The sequence below is a fragment of the Misgurnus anguillicaudatus genome, chromosome 9 (assembly GCF_027580225.2).
Source record: "Misgurnus anguillicaudatus chromosome 9, ASM2758022v2, whole genome shotgun sequence".
In the NCBI taxonomy this organism is placed as follows: Eukaryota; Metazoa; Chordata; class Actinopteri; order Cypriniformes; family Cobitidae; genus Misgurnus; species Misgurnus anguillicaudatus.
This window is the reverse complement of record NC_073345.2, coordinates 19,258,498-19,275,079: the sequence shown is the minus strand read 5'-3', so window position 1 is coordinate 19,275,079 and position 16,582 is coordinate 19,258,498. Positions and strand designations below refer to the sequence as shown.

Genomic DNA, 16,582 nt, shown 5'->3' with positions numbered 1-16,582 from the left:
AATGATAAGACTATAAAGTAGCATGTGACGCCCTGTTCTCTAAGGTGAATGATCTCAGCTTCAGAGTGGATATTTGACAAGCTTTAATCCAGTTTTCACGATCGTGATTGTTAATATGCATTTAAAACCCCATTTTGAGGAGCTGAACGATATATCTTGTTGGGATGACGCTCTGGCATTTTTGTTTATTATAAGCTCAAATAAGTACGTGACGCGATGCTGCTGAATGATCTCCGCTTCAGCGCAGCAAGTGACGAGCTAACTTACCGGATATCTACGTCAGTCCAGTTTGCTGACATTTCTCGTCGTGAATGTTGATCTGCATTGTTTATGCATCTCATTTATCATTTGCTGATAACTGCTTCAGTCTAGTTTGCGACATTTCTCGTCGTGAATGTTGATCTGCATGTAATCTCTCAAGAGCTGAACCATAACTTTTGTTGTGATGACACGCGCGTCCTTTTGTTTCGTGATGACACACCCATTACGCCATTGTTTTGGCTTCTTGTTCACACAGAGGGTTTTCCGGGTATCTTAGTTGGTCCTCTTTCCGGCAACGATCCCAGAAGATTTACGGGACGTGTTTGCGTTCACACAGATGCTTGTATGGCAAGTTAACGGGTATTTTCTGGGACCAAAGGTCTGTGTGAATGGGGTTTTGGTGTTGCAAGTGCAGTGCTCTACCAGAAGCACTGAAGATGAGTGTGCAATAGTTTCCTAACTAAATGCTTTTGTTACACCGGTCCCACTTGCCAATCCGTTGTTGTCATCATGAACTTCGTTTTGAAATAATTAGATTTGTTAATATATTTAAGTGGAAACCTTTCAGAACGGCCCCGGAGATTTTAGCTGAGGAAATTGAGTGGAAATTGAATTGAATATAGCCGGTGTTTGTCGTCTTCAATAGGCCACGCATGAGTGTAATCGCTAATCATAATAATTTGTCTGAGGGAACCCGAGACACCCTTTATCTCAAACTGCTCCATACAGGCATTGCAGAAGGAAACAAAAAGGTTACCAGAGAGAGATTCAATCTTTCTGTTCCCGACTTTGACTTGGTTTTGTTTACGACAACATGATATCGCTCTGATTCTCACAGGATTGTTTCCTTTCAAATACTGCCGCAGTGACTCTGCTGGACTGCGACTTTGCCCTCTGTGCGGCTGTTGAGAGATTTATGCTTACCAAATAGATGTTTAATAGAAAACCTTCTCTTCTGTATGCCGATACCTGTTGGCCCTAAAGTACACAATTGCTCTCTATTTTCTGAAATATTCAAATACCTCTAGGTAAAATACATTTGAATCCAATTTTGTCGAGCAAAACGCTGCATACGTATTACCTCTTAAGTGGCTATAGCAAAATTGAACATTATACATTATACAGCCTCCAATCGGGGTGACGGATACACCAGGGGGTCAATGAGATTTTTAATTACATTTTCACTACAGCTCAGACTGCTGCTGGGCTGCGGGAACAGGTGAATATGGGCAAGGTTTGTAATAACACATCTGTGATCTATCCGGCCATAGGCCCAATAGCGGAGTCATTTCATTCCAATCTGCTTCACACTTTCACCATGGCAATCACTTTTGCTTAATTACAAGATTAGAGGATCTAATTAGAAGATCTGCTGTCTTTGAAATCAACACATCCTTTGAAATGAGACACTTTGGTTGCCCAGAGGGTAGACTTTACCTCCTTGTCAAATCGATTGCGCTTGAGTGAGTGCAATGGGTTCTGTTTGCCCATGGACACGGTGACCCTGCCTTTTATTTTTTTAAGGAGATCTCATTGTCTCAATAAGACAGAAGAGAAAACACATTAACACGGGCAGAGTTAAGAAGTCAGTCAACAATCACCCCGCACGCCCCGTTGTCATTGTTGTGTAACCCACCATTTAGTTTTTGCAGGTCTTTTACTTTCCCTATCACTTATCCTAATAGCAATATTTGAAAGTAAAGGTAATACGCAGTGAAGTGCAGCATTGTCTCTTTCTATGTAGTGAAAGAGAACATTTCCATCTATCCTGAAAATGGCAAAGGGAGGGAAGAGAATTAAGAAAATTGCCACAGACGCTTCTTCCTTTTCAAAGTCAAAACAGATAAGCGTGATGCAGAGAAAGCGTTTTATAATACTTCCATCTGATTTGAGGTGAGATTTGGGGTGGGTAGTTTTTTGTCTGTCACTACATCATAAGTGATTGGGAGCTTATTGAACGCTGCCTCAGTTCTCATGTTTCCCCCAAAGGAGACATTTGATGTGAAGTTTGGCGAGCGCGTGAACGCTGTGTGAATTTAATGAGATTTCTGAATTGAGGGCTTTTATTAAGCTTTATTAAAACATGAAGGACAACACACAGAGAAACAATTAGCTTTTTAAATGGACGCATGTCATGTGGTGTACTGATGCACCAAAATCAAAGTTCTTGGCCAAAAGCAAAATCAGACTTTTTGGGAATAATGGGGTGATTATTGAAACTTCTCTTAATTGATTAAGTATATATAAACATATACAGTGCAAGTATACAGTACAGTCTTACCACCATGACACTATTAGATTTGTTGTTTTGTAATGGTATAATGACTAGGGGTGTAACAATACATCGATATGGATCGATACATCGATTTTTTTTTCTAACGACGCAATCCATCGATGCCACACGTAAAAAATTGATTTGAGGTACCTTTATTTTGACACTCTCCACGTCCTCATTCCTTGACGCTACGCATTTACGCCAAAGCACGCATTTCTTTTTTTATTATTTTCATCTGCTAGCATCAGCAAGTGAATGCGATGCAGCAACAAAGCAGTTGTAGCAGCGAAAACACAGCGAAAGAGACAGAAGACGAGCGTGTGTTTAGCACTGCAGGTGATATTGTATGCAAAACACAATGTCCTCTATCCTAAACATGATCAATTTTAAGAAAAATCTCTCAAAAGAGACCACTGCAGCACTTGTTTGACTGTTAAATCTGATGTTGCGTGACAGATCAGATGCTAAAGTTTAACAGCTTTATTTTTTATATATATTAATTTCTTTTTCAATTTAATTAATTTTTTTCTAGAACTACCTCCATGATTGTCACTATTGCACATATTTTGGCACAAAATACTGAAAGAGTTTGACTGTTGCCATCATAAGCTTGATTTTATGTGACATTTTGCCCCTCGTTATAAATTTTTCTTTATTTAAAAACGTGTATTTTTGTTAGTTTGTTGTTGTAAATTTTCCAATTGGGACAGAGATTGTGTCATTTTTTAAGGGTTGAATTAAATGATCATGTTATATATTTTGGTTGCATTTGTAAGTAAAAATGTAACTGCATAACTAGGCACGTAATATAAAAATATGGATAAATTAATCAACGCGGATCGAATTGTAATCACATCTAAGAAGTGGTTGATGTATCAGCAAAAATCGCATTGCTTGCAAAGAAAATCGATTTTGTATAGAATTGTAATGAACTGTCCGATTTACACGCCTAATAATGACCATATATAATAATTTCTCATTAATTTGCAACTAGTTTCGTTGCAAAACGAGATAAATCCATTTTTTAACATTTTTGTCAAAACATGTTTATTATTATGTTATGATGTTATTATTTTGTTTTATGGTGCTACTTAGCTGTATTTTTAAAATTATGAAGGTTTAAATCAAAACAAACCAACTGCAGTTGCATTGAAATTAATTAATTGGAATGCACAACCAAAAAACGAGATTTCTGAACAATTAAAAAAACGGTGGTTATCTCGTTTTGCAACGAAACTCTTCAAATATTTCCAGAATTTTCTGTTTGAATCTTAAAGAGCACTTATTTCGGTAACACTTTAGTATAGGGACCAATTCTCACTTTTAACTAATGTCTTATTAGCTTACATATTGCCTGTTTATTAGTGCTTATAAAAGACATATTAATGCCTCGTTCTGCATGACTATATTGTACATCCCTTAACCCAATCCAATACCTAAACCTAACGGCTACAACAACTACCTTATTAGCTATTAATTAGCAGTAAATTGGGAGTTTACTCAGGCAAAAGTCATAATTAATAACCAATAAGTGTTCCCCATACTAAAGTTTTACCCTTATTTCATCGCAAAAAACAATGTAATTTTAGGTATTTGTTATAATACAATGTGTTTGCATGGTTTATGGCTCAAAAAACACATTATGTTCCATATACCATACATTTTTGTTACTCCAGATATCCCTGTTTCCCTCAAACGCTCTGATTTTTTACGAAGCTCACTGATCTGAAAAGTTTTGTGTCCCTGATTGGTCAGCTTACCATTCTGTTGTGTTCGGCGTCATCCACAATGTGACGTTTCTTACCATGTTTTGAAGATTAGCTCACAATGCAATGCTGACAAGAGTTAATATTGTCTTTACTACCTTATCAATATGAGCCAAATCTGATCCAGAAAATGTTATTCTTTTTTTTCAATATGTTGGTGCATAAGCCACCACAAGTCAATGTTATGCTATCAAGCTTGTTTTTTAATGATATTTGAACATCATTTTACTGAGGCAGCGTTTGATTCTGGTGGTGATACATCTGCTGGCTTCTGTGCTGGATAATTCAGTATAATAGTTGTGGAGAGAGACTAAATGCATGCATCATACCTGAAACTACCTCTGTGAAATGGCTCCATGTGAGGCTGTATAATTACACCCTAATCATGTGATATTAACTATGAAAATCATAGACCTTTCTCAGAACTCCTTATTATAAAACAGACTCAATTTTTTGTCTATATCTTGCTGTCAACATGTATGAATAGGCTTCTGGAATGATTAAATAGATTCTTTTTAAATGCATTATTAACCAAATTAATTTCAAAAACACTTGAGATGAATGACGACATGAGAGTTCACGCATGTGGAGACGGAAAAGTAAAGTTGCTTTTAAAATCTCCACTGGAGAAAGTATCTATTGCGGCTTGGCTTCTTTTAAGAAAGTTATTAGAAGCAGGCAATGACCGCCTGAGTCCTGGACGATAAAACAACAGAAGCTTTCTCCTGAGGAAGTGAAGTAATTGACTATGAGTGCAGGATCAAGTGTAGCCACCGGCTCAACTTATGAAGAAAACACCAGCATATCTCTTTCTCACACCTGTGCTTAGAACAGTGAAGTGTAAACCTGAAGCACTCACGCCAGACATGCACCTGGCCTCTTACGTTTTACAGCCAAGTGGATTTTTAAATATATAATATTTTGATTATAAGTTGCCGAGTTATTGATGATAAAAACTGAAATGGCTGAAATTACTTCGTCTGAATTTGGTCAGTTGAAACATACTTTTTGCAGATATATATATATATATATATATATATATATATATATATATATATATATATATATATATATATATATATATATATATATATATATATATATATATATATATATATATATATATATATATATATATATATATATATACAACTTTATTTTTATAATATATAGCAACTTCTAACTGTGTGTTGCATTCACACCAGACGCGCGTAGTTGAAGTTTAAATTTATTGCTTCATTTGCACGTGAAATTTTAGTCATTTGAGACTTTGAAGCATAAAATTTGCATCATGGCATGGGCTTATGTAGCTCAAATTGAGTACATTTACCAGATTGTTCGACCTCCTCACACACTTTCTTGCAAACAAGATCCTTTAAATTCCTGTAAAAGTACAAAATTGTCTCGTATAGCGATGATTGTCCTCCATTGTTGTTTTGTTTTTCTGCCTCCGCTCGCTTTCTGTTATAATGTCACTGCTAGAGCAAGCTTCTGATTGGTTAGCGCGGTGCAAAAATCCGCCAAAGTTAAGATTTTTCAACTCGCCATTCACGCTATTTGCACTTACCGCGCCACAAGATGTATATTCACGTCTTTGCATTGGCTTAACATGAGCTTGCCACCTCTTCCGCGTTGGGTGTGAACGCACCATTATTAGTCAAAAAAGTTTACATTATTTTTAATTTTTTTATTTAAACTTAAAAATGTAAGTGCAACAATGAATATTTACAATGTATAAAACATCTGGACATGATTTATAAGAAACTGTTGAACATTGACTTATGAGCCTTTTATTAGTGAGGAAGAGTTTTCAAGTCGTTTTTCAACATGTTTTACATGTTTTTCACACATTTTCAACATGCTTTGCAAAAACACGTCAACAATCTTGAGGATGTTTTGAAATAGGCTAAAGTCTCAATCTAATTATGAGATTAGAAGCATCAAAGTTTGATTTCAACCACTGATTTTACAATGATTTCAATTTTTGACTTGACCTTAAACAGTAATTTTGCTGGGTTTTCACGGGCAATGTCACGAATTCACAACTATAACCTGACATTTCACATAAGTGTGTTTTATGTTTGTGTTAGGTCAACTTTTAAACCCTGCTCCCCTTGCACAATGAACAAACTATAACAGCAACCGAACTGGATTAACACATCATACAGTATTATGATAATCATTTGTTTTTATCTTTGATTATCCTTTATCTTTCCAATACTGTAGCTCCAAATGAGTCAGGACCAGCACAACATAATAGGAGCATGATGCCACACGGTCGGGCATTTGTTGACTTCCTTTGAACATTCTAAAAATGAGCTGTAGACTTGTAACCTTTTGTTCTGGTCAACAATATCGAACCTCTGCTCCGCTGTCTATTCTTGTCAATGACTGCTGTTGTTCCCATCTGGTCTCGATGCACTTGTACTGGAGAAAGAGATAGAGATACTAGAACGATAGCACAAAGACACAAAGAAAACTCATTTTAGGTCATTCTCTAAAACGTCATCCATTCTGTAAAATGTCAACACTGATGCAGACAAAAAGAGTGAAATCAATAACCGCTTATACAGTACAGTATATGCGTGTCTGTACAAGTGCCGTGAAAGTCTGCTTACAGATTTGTTTTGACTGAGAATTGGAGAACGTCTACCACAGAGCTGTTGATAACCCTCTAAAGTCAATCCAGCGATCACACTTTATTGTCTTGAGAGATTGCTTCAAACCAGCAAGCATGATTGCCATAGGACGAGACGTGTTGCAGCGGTTTGGCCCATAGAGTCCTCACCTGAAGCCCTATGAGACGTGTCCTCTCTTCCTACAGACCAGATTGCTTTCGCTGTGGTATTTCGCTTATAACTCAAGGTCCCGGCATCATGCAGAGCTCTGTTTGCTCTCCTTCTCTTTCCTCCACCTTTTGTCTTCATTTAGACTTTGAACAGCAGAATTAAATGTCAGCTTTGGGTTCGGCTTTGCTTTGTGGTTGCGTGAGCAGTGATTGAAGCATGTTAGTCTGTCTGTTACATCAGCATGCTTTTGTGTTTTCCACCCGATGGCTTTACTTTGAAACTGTGCAGCTGATGCGGTACTGTTAAATTACAGTATTGTAGAGCGAACAAAGATCTTGGGAGCAAATAGGTTGAGGTGATAGATTAGATATATTGTATATATATTACAAGAAACAGGGAATTGAATTCAGTTATGAAATGGTTTGTGTGTTTCAGTGTGACAGCTTCATCTTAACTTAACTGGATTGCAAGCCATCCATACAAAGCAAACAGTCTGTACGCAGTCATTTTTTCTGGAGAAACGTTCATCAAGTCTTCTGCCAATTCATCAAGGTGCCCTATACCGGTGTTTTAGTCTATTGTCTTGAGACTGATGAAGCTTTTTTTGTCTCTGGTTTTCTCATATTCCTCAACACCAGGTCCATCAGCCTGAGGTGTGAACCCCGAGAGCTCACAGCAATCCTTCTTCACAACAGGAGTGATATTTCAGAAACTGGATGAGCGTCTGATCGTACCAGCCATTCATTGTAATAGCTGGAGGTGTAGCGTGTTGCGGTGGCACACACTTCAGATTGACGTTATCCTGTACATTGACCTTAGATCAGCCTCCCAAAAATACCAACGCTTGGTTCATTTGGATTAGATCAATGGCACACTTTCCTGTCACTTGCTCGATAACGCTGACATATACTTTCGATCTTGCTTCACGTTCGTAATCAGCATTTCCCGTCTGCTATCACAAGCTCAGTCGCTTGCCTATCCAACTGGGTAATTGGGCATTCCGGTCTCTTATTTTGCAATCATAAACGTTAAACAGGAATAGTGTTTATGATAATGATTCTTCCATAAGCACCAGGAACTACATGTAATTATATGAGTCTAGTCTGGTCCAATTGAGACGAGAGCAAATTTCCAGGGTTTCATTAAGATGGCAATTTCACGGAATTACTAAATATTCCAGAGGCAAAATGGCTGCTGAGATTAGAGGTGGTTGCTCGAGAATCACTCATTTCTAAACCATCTGTTCCTCAAATTACACATTACGCAAACTGTTGGTTCACAGTGGACGTTTATTGAATTATGGTTCGCTCATTGTGTTCAGAGCGGCTCCGCACACCGGCACATCTCTAAATGCGACCAGATCACGAGCTTCAATCTTCTTTATCATCTCTGTGCACGAGCCCTTCGTTTATCTTTAGGCCGTGAGGAAAAACTCAGTGGAGGGTAGAATGGAGAGCGAGGACATTAAAGTCACTTTAAGCTGGATGGGAACAGACAGTCCCATACCCGTCTTCACTCCATTTGTTAAGTTATGTTAATTCCTATAAAATCCACCGAGAGAGAGAACAACCCAAGCAAGACAACAAGCCCATTTCAGCCGAGCCGGTGGACGGTATCTTGGAATAAAGTGAAAGGTTTAAAAGGAAACGAGATCTTTGGTATTCCTATAGTCAGTTTATCCCTGTCTGACCGCCGGTACACATTAACATCTTAATAGGAATGTGTGTTAAACCAGGTCTTTACCTCCCTCTCCTCCTTTTGACAAGCGTGAATTAGGTGTCAAGCAGATTCCCTCTGACTTTAATTGAATCTGCCTCCTCCCCTCAGAAAAAAGGGATATCTGGAGTCAAAATAGCCTATTAGGTTTATCAAGCAATGTTTTGTTGGGTTTGGCAGTCGCACCATCATTCCTACATCCCATCCTCGGCCCTCTCACACAGGACTTGTTTATGAGGTGAGATTGGGTGGGATGTTGTACAAGCACAGCGCTCTGTGCTTTCTCGCTTTTCGTTATCCTCTAATAAGTTGTGGCCTGCCGGTTTTGTTTTTTGAACTCCCCCAGGAAATCCCTTCAGCTCCTGGGCTCAGGCCACAGATGAGAGCAGGAGATTGCCATGGGTAAACAGGGAAGGCTGATCAACTCCTCGTGACTGGATTACCAAGCATCGGATTGCTTAGTCGAGACATCCTTCCCATCGGCTCCTTTTCTTTATCATTGACTTTTTATCAAGTAAGATGTTTGGAGTGGGGATGAGCCCATGAACTGATAAAACGGTGCACAGGCAGGTTTAGATGTTCTCCTCTTTTTATAAGGCCCAGAAAATTGTTGTATCTCAGGTGTTTCTAATGAACAGCTTCAGTGACATAAAGGTCTTTCGTGGTTTTTGGTGGTTGCCTTTGTAGATAATGTTGGAAGTCTGTAGAGGGGGCAATGTCTCGTACCTATTTTCTCAGGCTACTTCTCCTTAAACTCTTTAATTTCCGAGCCAACTGTGAGATATTGATAAAAAATTTGCTCCTCCTATGCGCTGTGAAGAGCCAATCAAGTTCATGAACCAGCATTAACTTTGGGTTGTCATGGATCTTTACACTTGATCAATAAACTTCACATATCATTACGTGGTGCAGCCTCAGAAGTCTGCCTTGTTCTCTGACTGAATAAAATAAATCTTTCTTAAGAATTGCTTGGGATTCGCACTTTTAGGGGAAAGTGTATTTCTTCAGCTTTGGCTCACAGTTTATGCCAGATTTGTTGAGTTTGAGTCATGACTGCAGTTGACACAAGAATATACACATCAAACAACATCTCAACTGTCACATTTGTAAATGTTTAACCACTGTTGCAGTTGCATGTCTGTAGTTTGGAGGTCTTTTGCAGGAGAGGTGGATTTCATTAAGGCTTTTCACATTGCAGGCTGTTTCATAACAAGTTACTATTAAGGCAGGGGGCATGATCTCTGAAAGAGAATGTTGACATTTGAAATCACCTAAACAAACACGCCCCTACCCCAATAGAATCTGGACCTTTTTTGATAGACCCACCCTACACATACGCAACCCAGGCAGTGAGGTGGGTTAGTAGACACTAGACACGCCCCTTACTGCTGATTGGCTACAAGTGCGTTTTGGTACTCGGCCCGACTCCCTTTTCGAAAGTGTTTTTCAAAAATCATGCACCTCGCATTTAACATGTTATTTGAATATCCATTATTTTGTTTGGTTCTTGTTTGCTATACATTTTATTTATTGCAATATCATTGAGTTGTACTTAATGTTCAGGCCTGATCTTGGCATGAATTCCTACATGTGACCCCAGACCACAAAACCAGTCATAGTGGTCAACTTGTTGAAAATGAGATTTATACATAAACTGAAAGCTGAATAAATAAGATTTTCATTGATGTATGGTTTGTTAGGATCAGACATATTTGGCCGAGATGCAACTACTAAAAATCTGGAATCATAAAATCAAAATATTGAAAAAAAGTCGCTTTTAAAGTTGTCCAAATAAAGACATTAGCAACACATTACTAATGATAAATAATTGTTTGATATATTTACGATAGGAGATCTACAAAGTATCTTACTTTACTTAAAGGGGACATATCATATCAAGTGCTATATAGGGTCCCCAGTGCTTGTATCAACATATAAAATGTGTAAAAGATCAACCCAGTAACTTAGTTTTGGTAAACAATTCTCTGCAAGCATGTAAAAAAATAGGTAATTGACATTTGGCTCCCCTTGTGATATCAGAAGGGTATAATATCGCCCCTAAATCTGCACTTTCCAACCACTGCACTGCCATTTAGTGCAGAGAGCATTTGCATTTAAAAGGACACCCCCAAAAATGGCACACTTTTCCTCACACCTACAAAGAGGCAATTTAAACAGGCTATAATAAATTATCTATATGGTATTTTGAGCTAGAACTTCACATATGTACTCTGGGGACACCAAAGATTTATTTGACATCTAAAAAAATCTTGTGAAATGTCCACTTTAATATCCGTATAATTTTATGATCCTAATGATCGCTAATTTTGCCTCATACAATTATTGTTGGCCTTTGCAACAAATATACCGATGCTACTTATGACTGGTTATGTGGTACAGGGTCACATATGTAAACCACATTTCTTTGTCAAAATGTCATGTGATTTTAAGTAATATATCTTATAATTTTTGTCATAACTAAAATAATTATATTTGGTAGAATCGTGTATTCTTTATCAAGACCAAAATTAATGCCTTATGCATGTAATGTATTGTTCATTACTTGGAAAATTTCTGTGTGCATTAAAATACATAATAGTACACAATGGTACAGTATATACATATAATCTTTCTTATTTCCATCCGTATTTTATCTTTCACGATTCACGAGCAGGAGCAGAAGCACAGAGATCCGTGGACCATGCGGTTATCGGAGGGGTGGTGGCCGTTGTGGTCTTCGCCATGTTGTGTCTTCTCATCGTTTTGGGCCGATATTTTGCGAGACACAAAGGTAATTCAGCCTGTTCTTTTTTCCATCAGGTTTGGCACATCCCAAGGTCAATAGACTTTCTAATTATTTTGGATAAGATTGTGAATAGGCACCGAAGTCATTGGAGAGCAGCGGTCTAGCATTGAAGCTCAATAGATGCATTGAATTGGCCCATGGCTACGACCACATTAAGACTGCTATCCCTCTGAGTGCAGCACACTGTTGTGTTCGGTAATATAAAGTGATCGGCGCACCTCTGCTTTTCATCACGACCGCCGCCTTCATTATCACGCCGCAGACCGAGAGGATGGGAATAATCCCGCTCGGAAATGAAGTTTGAAGTGGATCGCTTATTCCCACCACCTTGTAACACTTTCCAAGGTTAATTTTGAAGCCAAACTGAAACCAAAACCTTCTCAAATCTGGAGAGGATTTTATGGAAATTGTCTGAATTATTAGCAACTAAATAACACGTTTAATCTTTCACGCCCAGATTTCCTTTAGCTCTTTGCTTGTTTGTTCGTTCATTGCGTTTGTTAAACAGCGCTCAAGAATCCAAAGCATCAGATTTCACCCGTGTTGTGTGTTTGTGTGGTTATAAGACAGTATAGCAAAGCCAACTGCATAGTAGTAAAATGAATGCCTTATTTATCTGCAATCCACTCGCACATTTAAGTCGCTGAAATCGACCCTCACTCTAAATTAGAGAAATCGCTCCAGATGGTGTTTAATCTCTTTTAAACTCGGCAATTGCATCTATCAGACACCCCGAGGTGATGCAGATATTGCTTTTATCAACAAGCTCTTCTTTGAAACCCACACAGGCACCTACTTCACACACGAAGCTAAGGGGGCGGACGACGCGGCGGACGCTGACACGGCCATCATCAATGCCGAAGGGGGTCACAACAACTCGGACGAGAAAAAGGAATACTACATCTGAGTCCAGAGGCCTCTGTTGATCTTAATTTTCTTCTTTGTTTGGCGGGAGGGAGGGATGGAGGGAGGGTGGGGCATGGGGGATTTGCAATGAAGAAGTGGTTTTATTTGTCGGTTTTGATTTTTGAATGATGTAGAATGCTACCCGGGCAGCTGAGAAGATGTGGGTATTTGTGTTACAGAGGTCAGGGGTGGGATGGGTTTACCAGATGTTGCCAGATAAGAAGAAGAGTGTAGAAAGCGTCACCACACAGCACCTCCCCAACCGCTGGTACTTCTGTTCATTTTTTCCACCATTTGCAGACAATTCTGTGCCTTGTTCTGAATTTCTTTTTTTTAATCATGCTTTAAACACCAATCCCTTCTTCTTGAACACACACATCGACATGCCGAAGGTACATGAGGGTAGCGCACACACCCCACCTCAACACCTATTTCCCTGCACTGTGGACTCTTTTTCTCTCCTTCAGAATGTCATCTGCACTATAAGCAGGTCTGATCACATCAGTGTTTTGATTTCTTAAGCCTAATGACAGGTCCAGGACACACATCATCTGATGCCTTTAGCACCATCAAGATGCTAGCAGTAGTTTCCTTCCCATTCACCACCAACCGATGACACCATTGAAGAATTCATCACCGCACCTGTTTTCATTCTGAAGTATCAAGTTGGCATTGCTGCATTCCCGTATACTTGATTCGTTTTTTCTTTACGAATTATACGTGCCAGTACATTTGAAGCATGGCTGCTGTTCAGAATGAGCATAGGTGCAGACAATTGATTCTGTTGACATGCCATGCTGCACACATAGAGGTTTATCGTACCCGTCGCGTTCGGATAGATACAGCTGTAAAAGCCCTCGCAGCTATTTATTGTTTTCGGTATAAAGACGTTTTTTAGTTGGCATTTTCATCCAGAAATGTTTCTTTCCAGAAGAGTCACCATGATTGAAGAAAGGTCTAAATGCTCCAGCTTACATCAGTTTATCTTTGTTTTTGCTTTACGCCGTAGGTTTTTTATTATTATGTTGGGCTGGTGAAGGTGACCCTCTAGCACACACCTAAACAACTACCTAAAATAGTGTCGAAGCAGGCTGTTTTCAAATTCAAGGGCGAATGTGGGGGTGGTGGGAGGGTGAACCACGACCGCCACATTTATATAGAGGGAAAATTTAGGAATGATTTGATTATATAATAACTTTACTACCTTAAAATGCATTTTAACAGCCAAAAAACATTGACATACGTGTACATTCATTGTAGGCAAGTCCGTGAGGATGTGACGTTGATGTTAAGCAGTCTAACAAGTGTTTACCGGTATATGATTGCCTGTTAGGTTCATTGACTATTTCTGAGGAAATAGTGGCTATTGCAGCTAGCTTTTATCATAGAGGTATTTGTATTTTATTATAAACTGCCCAAATATCTCAGACTTTATGGTGCGAATAACAAACAAGCCACAAGTTCAGCTTGAAATGTAAGGGGGTGTGCACACAAAGGCGTTTACGTTGGTGGCCGGCGTATATTTTCAATTGTTTCCAATGGAAGCGCCGTGCTTTTCGAAAACGCCAGTAGCTGGCGAGTTTTGTCCACGCTGAGCGCCGGCACTCGGCGGGTTTTTCAGTGAAGGAGGGGCGGGACAAATATCACAACCACCAACTGGCGCATCGTTCAATGACTGATAAACAAAGTCCTCAGCTGAAAAAAGCTGGCAAGGGCCTACAGTCGGTGTCCGCCTGGCATTTTCAGCCGCGTTTAAACGCTTTGGTGTACACGCCCCTTTAACAGTCTGTGTCTTTAATAATTTGCCGATTTTTTTTCTCTGGACTCCTGCTCGTAATAGTTTTGGGCTTCAAATGAGTTTATTTTGAATCAAGAGGGTATCTCTAAAAAATTAAAAAGCTTTTAATAACATTCCAAATATTTTAGGAAATTTGTCTACAATGTAATTAGATGCATATGTGGATTTCCCCATATTTACAGTCAACACACGATGCTAACCAAAAAACACCACCACTTCGCTCGAGTACCCATGCTTCCTTCGCTCTTGTGATCGCATTAGACATTTCAACCCAAGTCTAGCTACAAATGTAGACTATTAAGGTGGCTAAGATGTCTAAACAACAAAGTATTTCTCTTCATTTCTTCATTCCTCTCGCTCTCTCTGTGGTGTAAGTGAATTTAGATGCCATAGTTTAGACCCTGCCGAAATCAACCTCTGTGTGTAAATAGAACCAAGAGGTTGAGGGGTGAAACACACGCACTCTTGTTCGCGTTATTTTCTACATCTACCGAGTTTTTAAATCTGTGCATTAACTATACGATACACTTTGGATGCGTTTGTTTTCTCCGTAGAATACAAATCAAAGGGAATGCGTCTTGCGGCTTGATGGTTACCGTTGCAGTTGAGATATACAGTACAGTCGTGTGGCTTGTGCTTAACTAGTGAGCATCATTTAGCTTTGGTCTGGCAGCTTCTGAACAGGATTTCAGATTTCCCTTCTCCTCTTTTGCATATGTGACATGAGACATGACATCAGTATACTAATTTGTGGTATTTAGACCGGGCCGATGTACATTTTGTTGAACTTGTTACGTTAGACATGTTTTCAATGTGACTGTGGTTTTAAATCGTGACCACTCGAATAGCCTTTTGAGGACTTGAGAGAGAAAATTTGATGGGAATACACGGTTATGTTAGTTATTTCTGAAGCATCCATTTTGTTGTCTGTCTCTTGTACAGAACGGTGAAAAAAGGCTGAATAGAAAGTGTCCAAATATAAGTGCTTGTTTTTGAGATGTGAATCGGGTTACATTTAAGTTTGTCATTTTTTCGATCGTTGTTGTTTGTTTGTTTGTTTGTTTTAATACCCCCTTGTTTGATAACGCAACAGTGTTAGTAATGTCATTGAATTTTTTATGTCTTATTTGAACTGGAGCCCAAGTCTCAGGTTCATATAATGGCATTCTTGCATCTCAGGTAGAATGCAAAGATACGGCCCCATGATATGAAAATTATTTCAGATCAAATGAAACACTGAATTTGACATGTTTTTATGTTTATTTTGTTTATTTAATGCACTGTACATCATGTACACACTATATGAGTATTACCTTTTAGACCGTCTTCACACAGAGAAATCTCAAAGGGGTAAATACACAGTTATCAATTCTTGGTCTGGTTCCAGATATGTTGGATTCCTTGAAAGTTTTATCATCATTGTTTTTAGGTTGAGTATTTTTTGTCTTTCTGCTGTACTTGGGCAATGTTACTGTGTATTAATGAAGAAAAAATGATATCCACATTCCCATACACATTTTGTATTTGTTCATATTAGACATTTTTACAAAAAATGGAGAGTTCTTGTCTTAATAAAAAAGAAAAGATATTAATGTTCAAAGTAATTGTTGGTTTTGGTTGTATTATTTTCTTGTGTTAGATGTGACGTCACATTTATCTTGGGAATTTCTAGGATAGTTCACACAAAAATGAAAATTATGTCATTGTTTACTCACCCTAATGTTGTTTGTGCGTTTCATGAGTGTCTTTATTCTGTTAAACACAAAATATGTTTATTTTTTATTTTTTATAATGTACCCACATTGTTGACAATATTCACTTAGATAGTAGCCTATTTGTTTTTCCTACAGATTTTTTGCTTTACATAGGTTTAGAACAACATGAGGGCGAGTACATTTTCATTTTTGGGTAAACTATCCATTTAAAGGCCCGTTCACATTATAACGATAAATAACGTTAACGTTAACTATATTAGTGTCCACATTATAACGATAACTTTATGCTAATTCGCTCACACGCAGGGCACTCGCGCAAATCCATGCCATAAATGACGTTAACTTTTATTGGATATTTCTTGTAATAAAAACTTTTGCAATTATTTACATGTCACTGAATATGTAAATATGCTGTTCTTGTTGCATTTACACAGCGGGGAACCAGCAGATGTCCTCAACGCGCTGCGTTTCGCGTAAGTCTAAACAGGGAATCTAGTTTGTGTAATCTAAGTTAATATCTTACCTTTTGGCATAGTCAGTGTGGTAGGAA

At 38.4% G+C, this 16,582-nt stretch overlaps 1 protein-coding gene across 4 annotated transcripts in view; it reads left to right on the top strand.

Annotated features, from left to right (window-relative positions):
- The window catches only part of cadm1a (cell adhesion molecule 1a), a 342,552-nt gene extending 326,631 nt beyond the window's left edge, over nt 1-15,921 (top strand). For all 4 annotated transcript variants that reach the window (XM_055180572.2, XM_055180574.2, XM_055180573.2 and 1 more), the window contains 2 exons: nt 11,470-11,598; nt 12,402-15,921. In XM_055180572.2, coding sequence (XP_055036547.2) covers nt 11,470-11,598; nt 12,402-12,520 — 248 coding nt within the window. In that variant the 3' untranslated portion in view covers nt 12,521-15,921. The remainder of the gene's footprint in view (nt 1-11,469; nt 11,599-12,401) is intronic.
- The last annotated feature ends 661 nt before the right edge of the window (nt 15,922-16,582 follow it).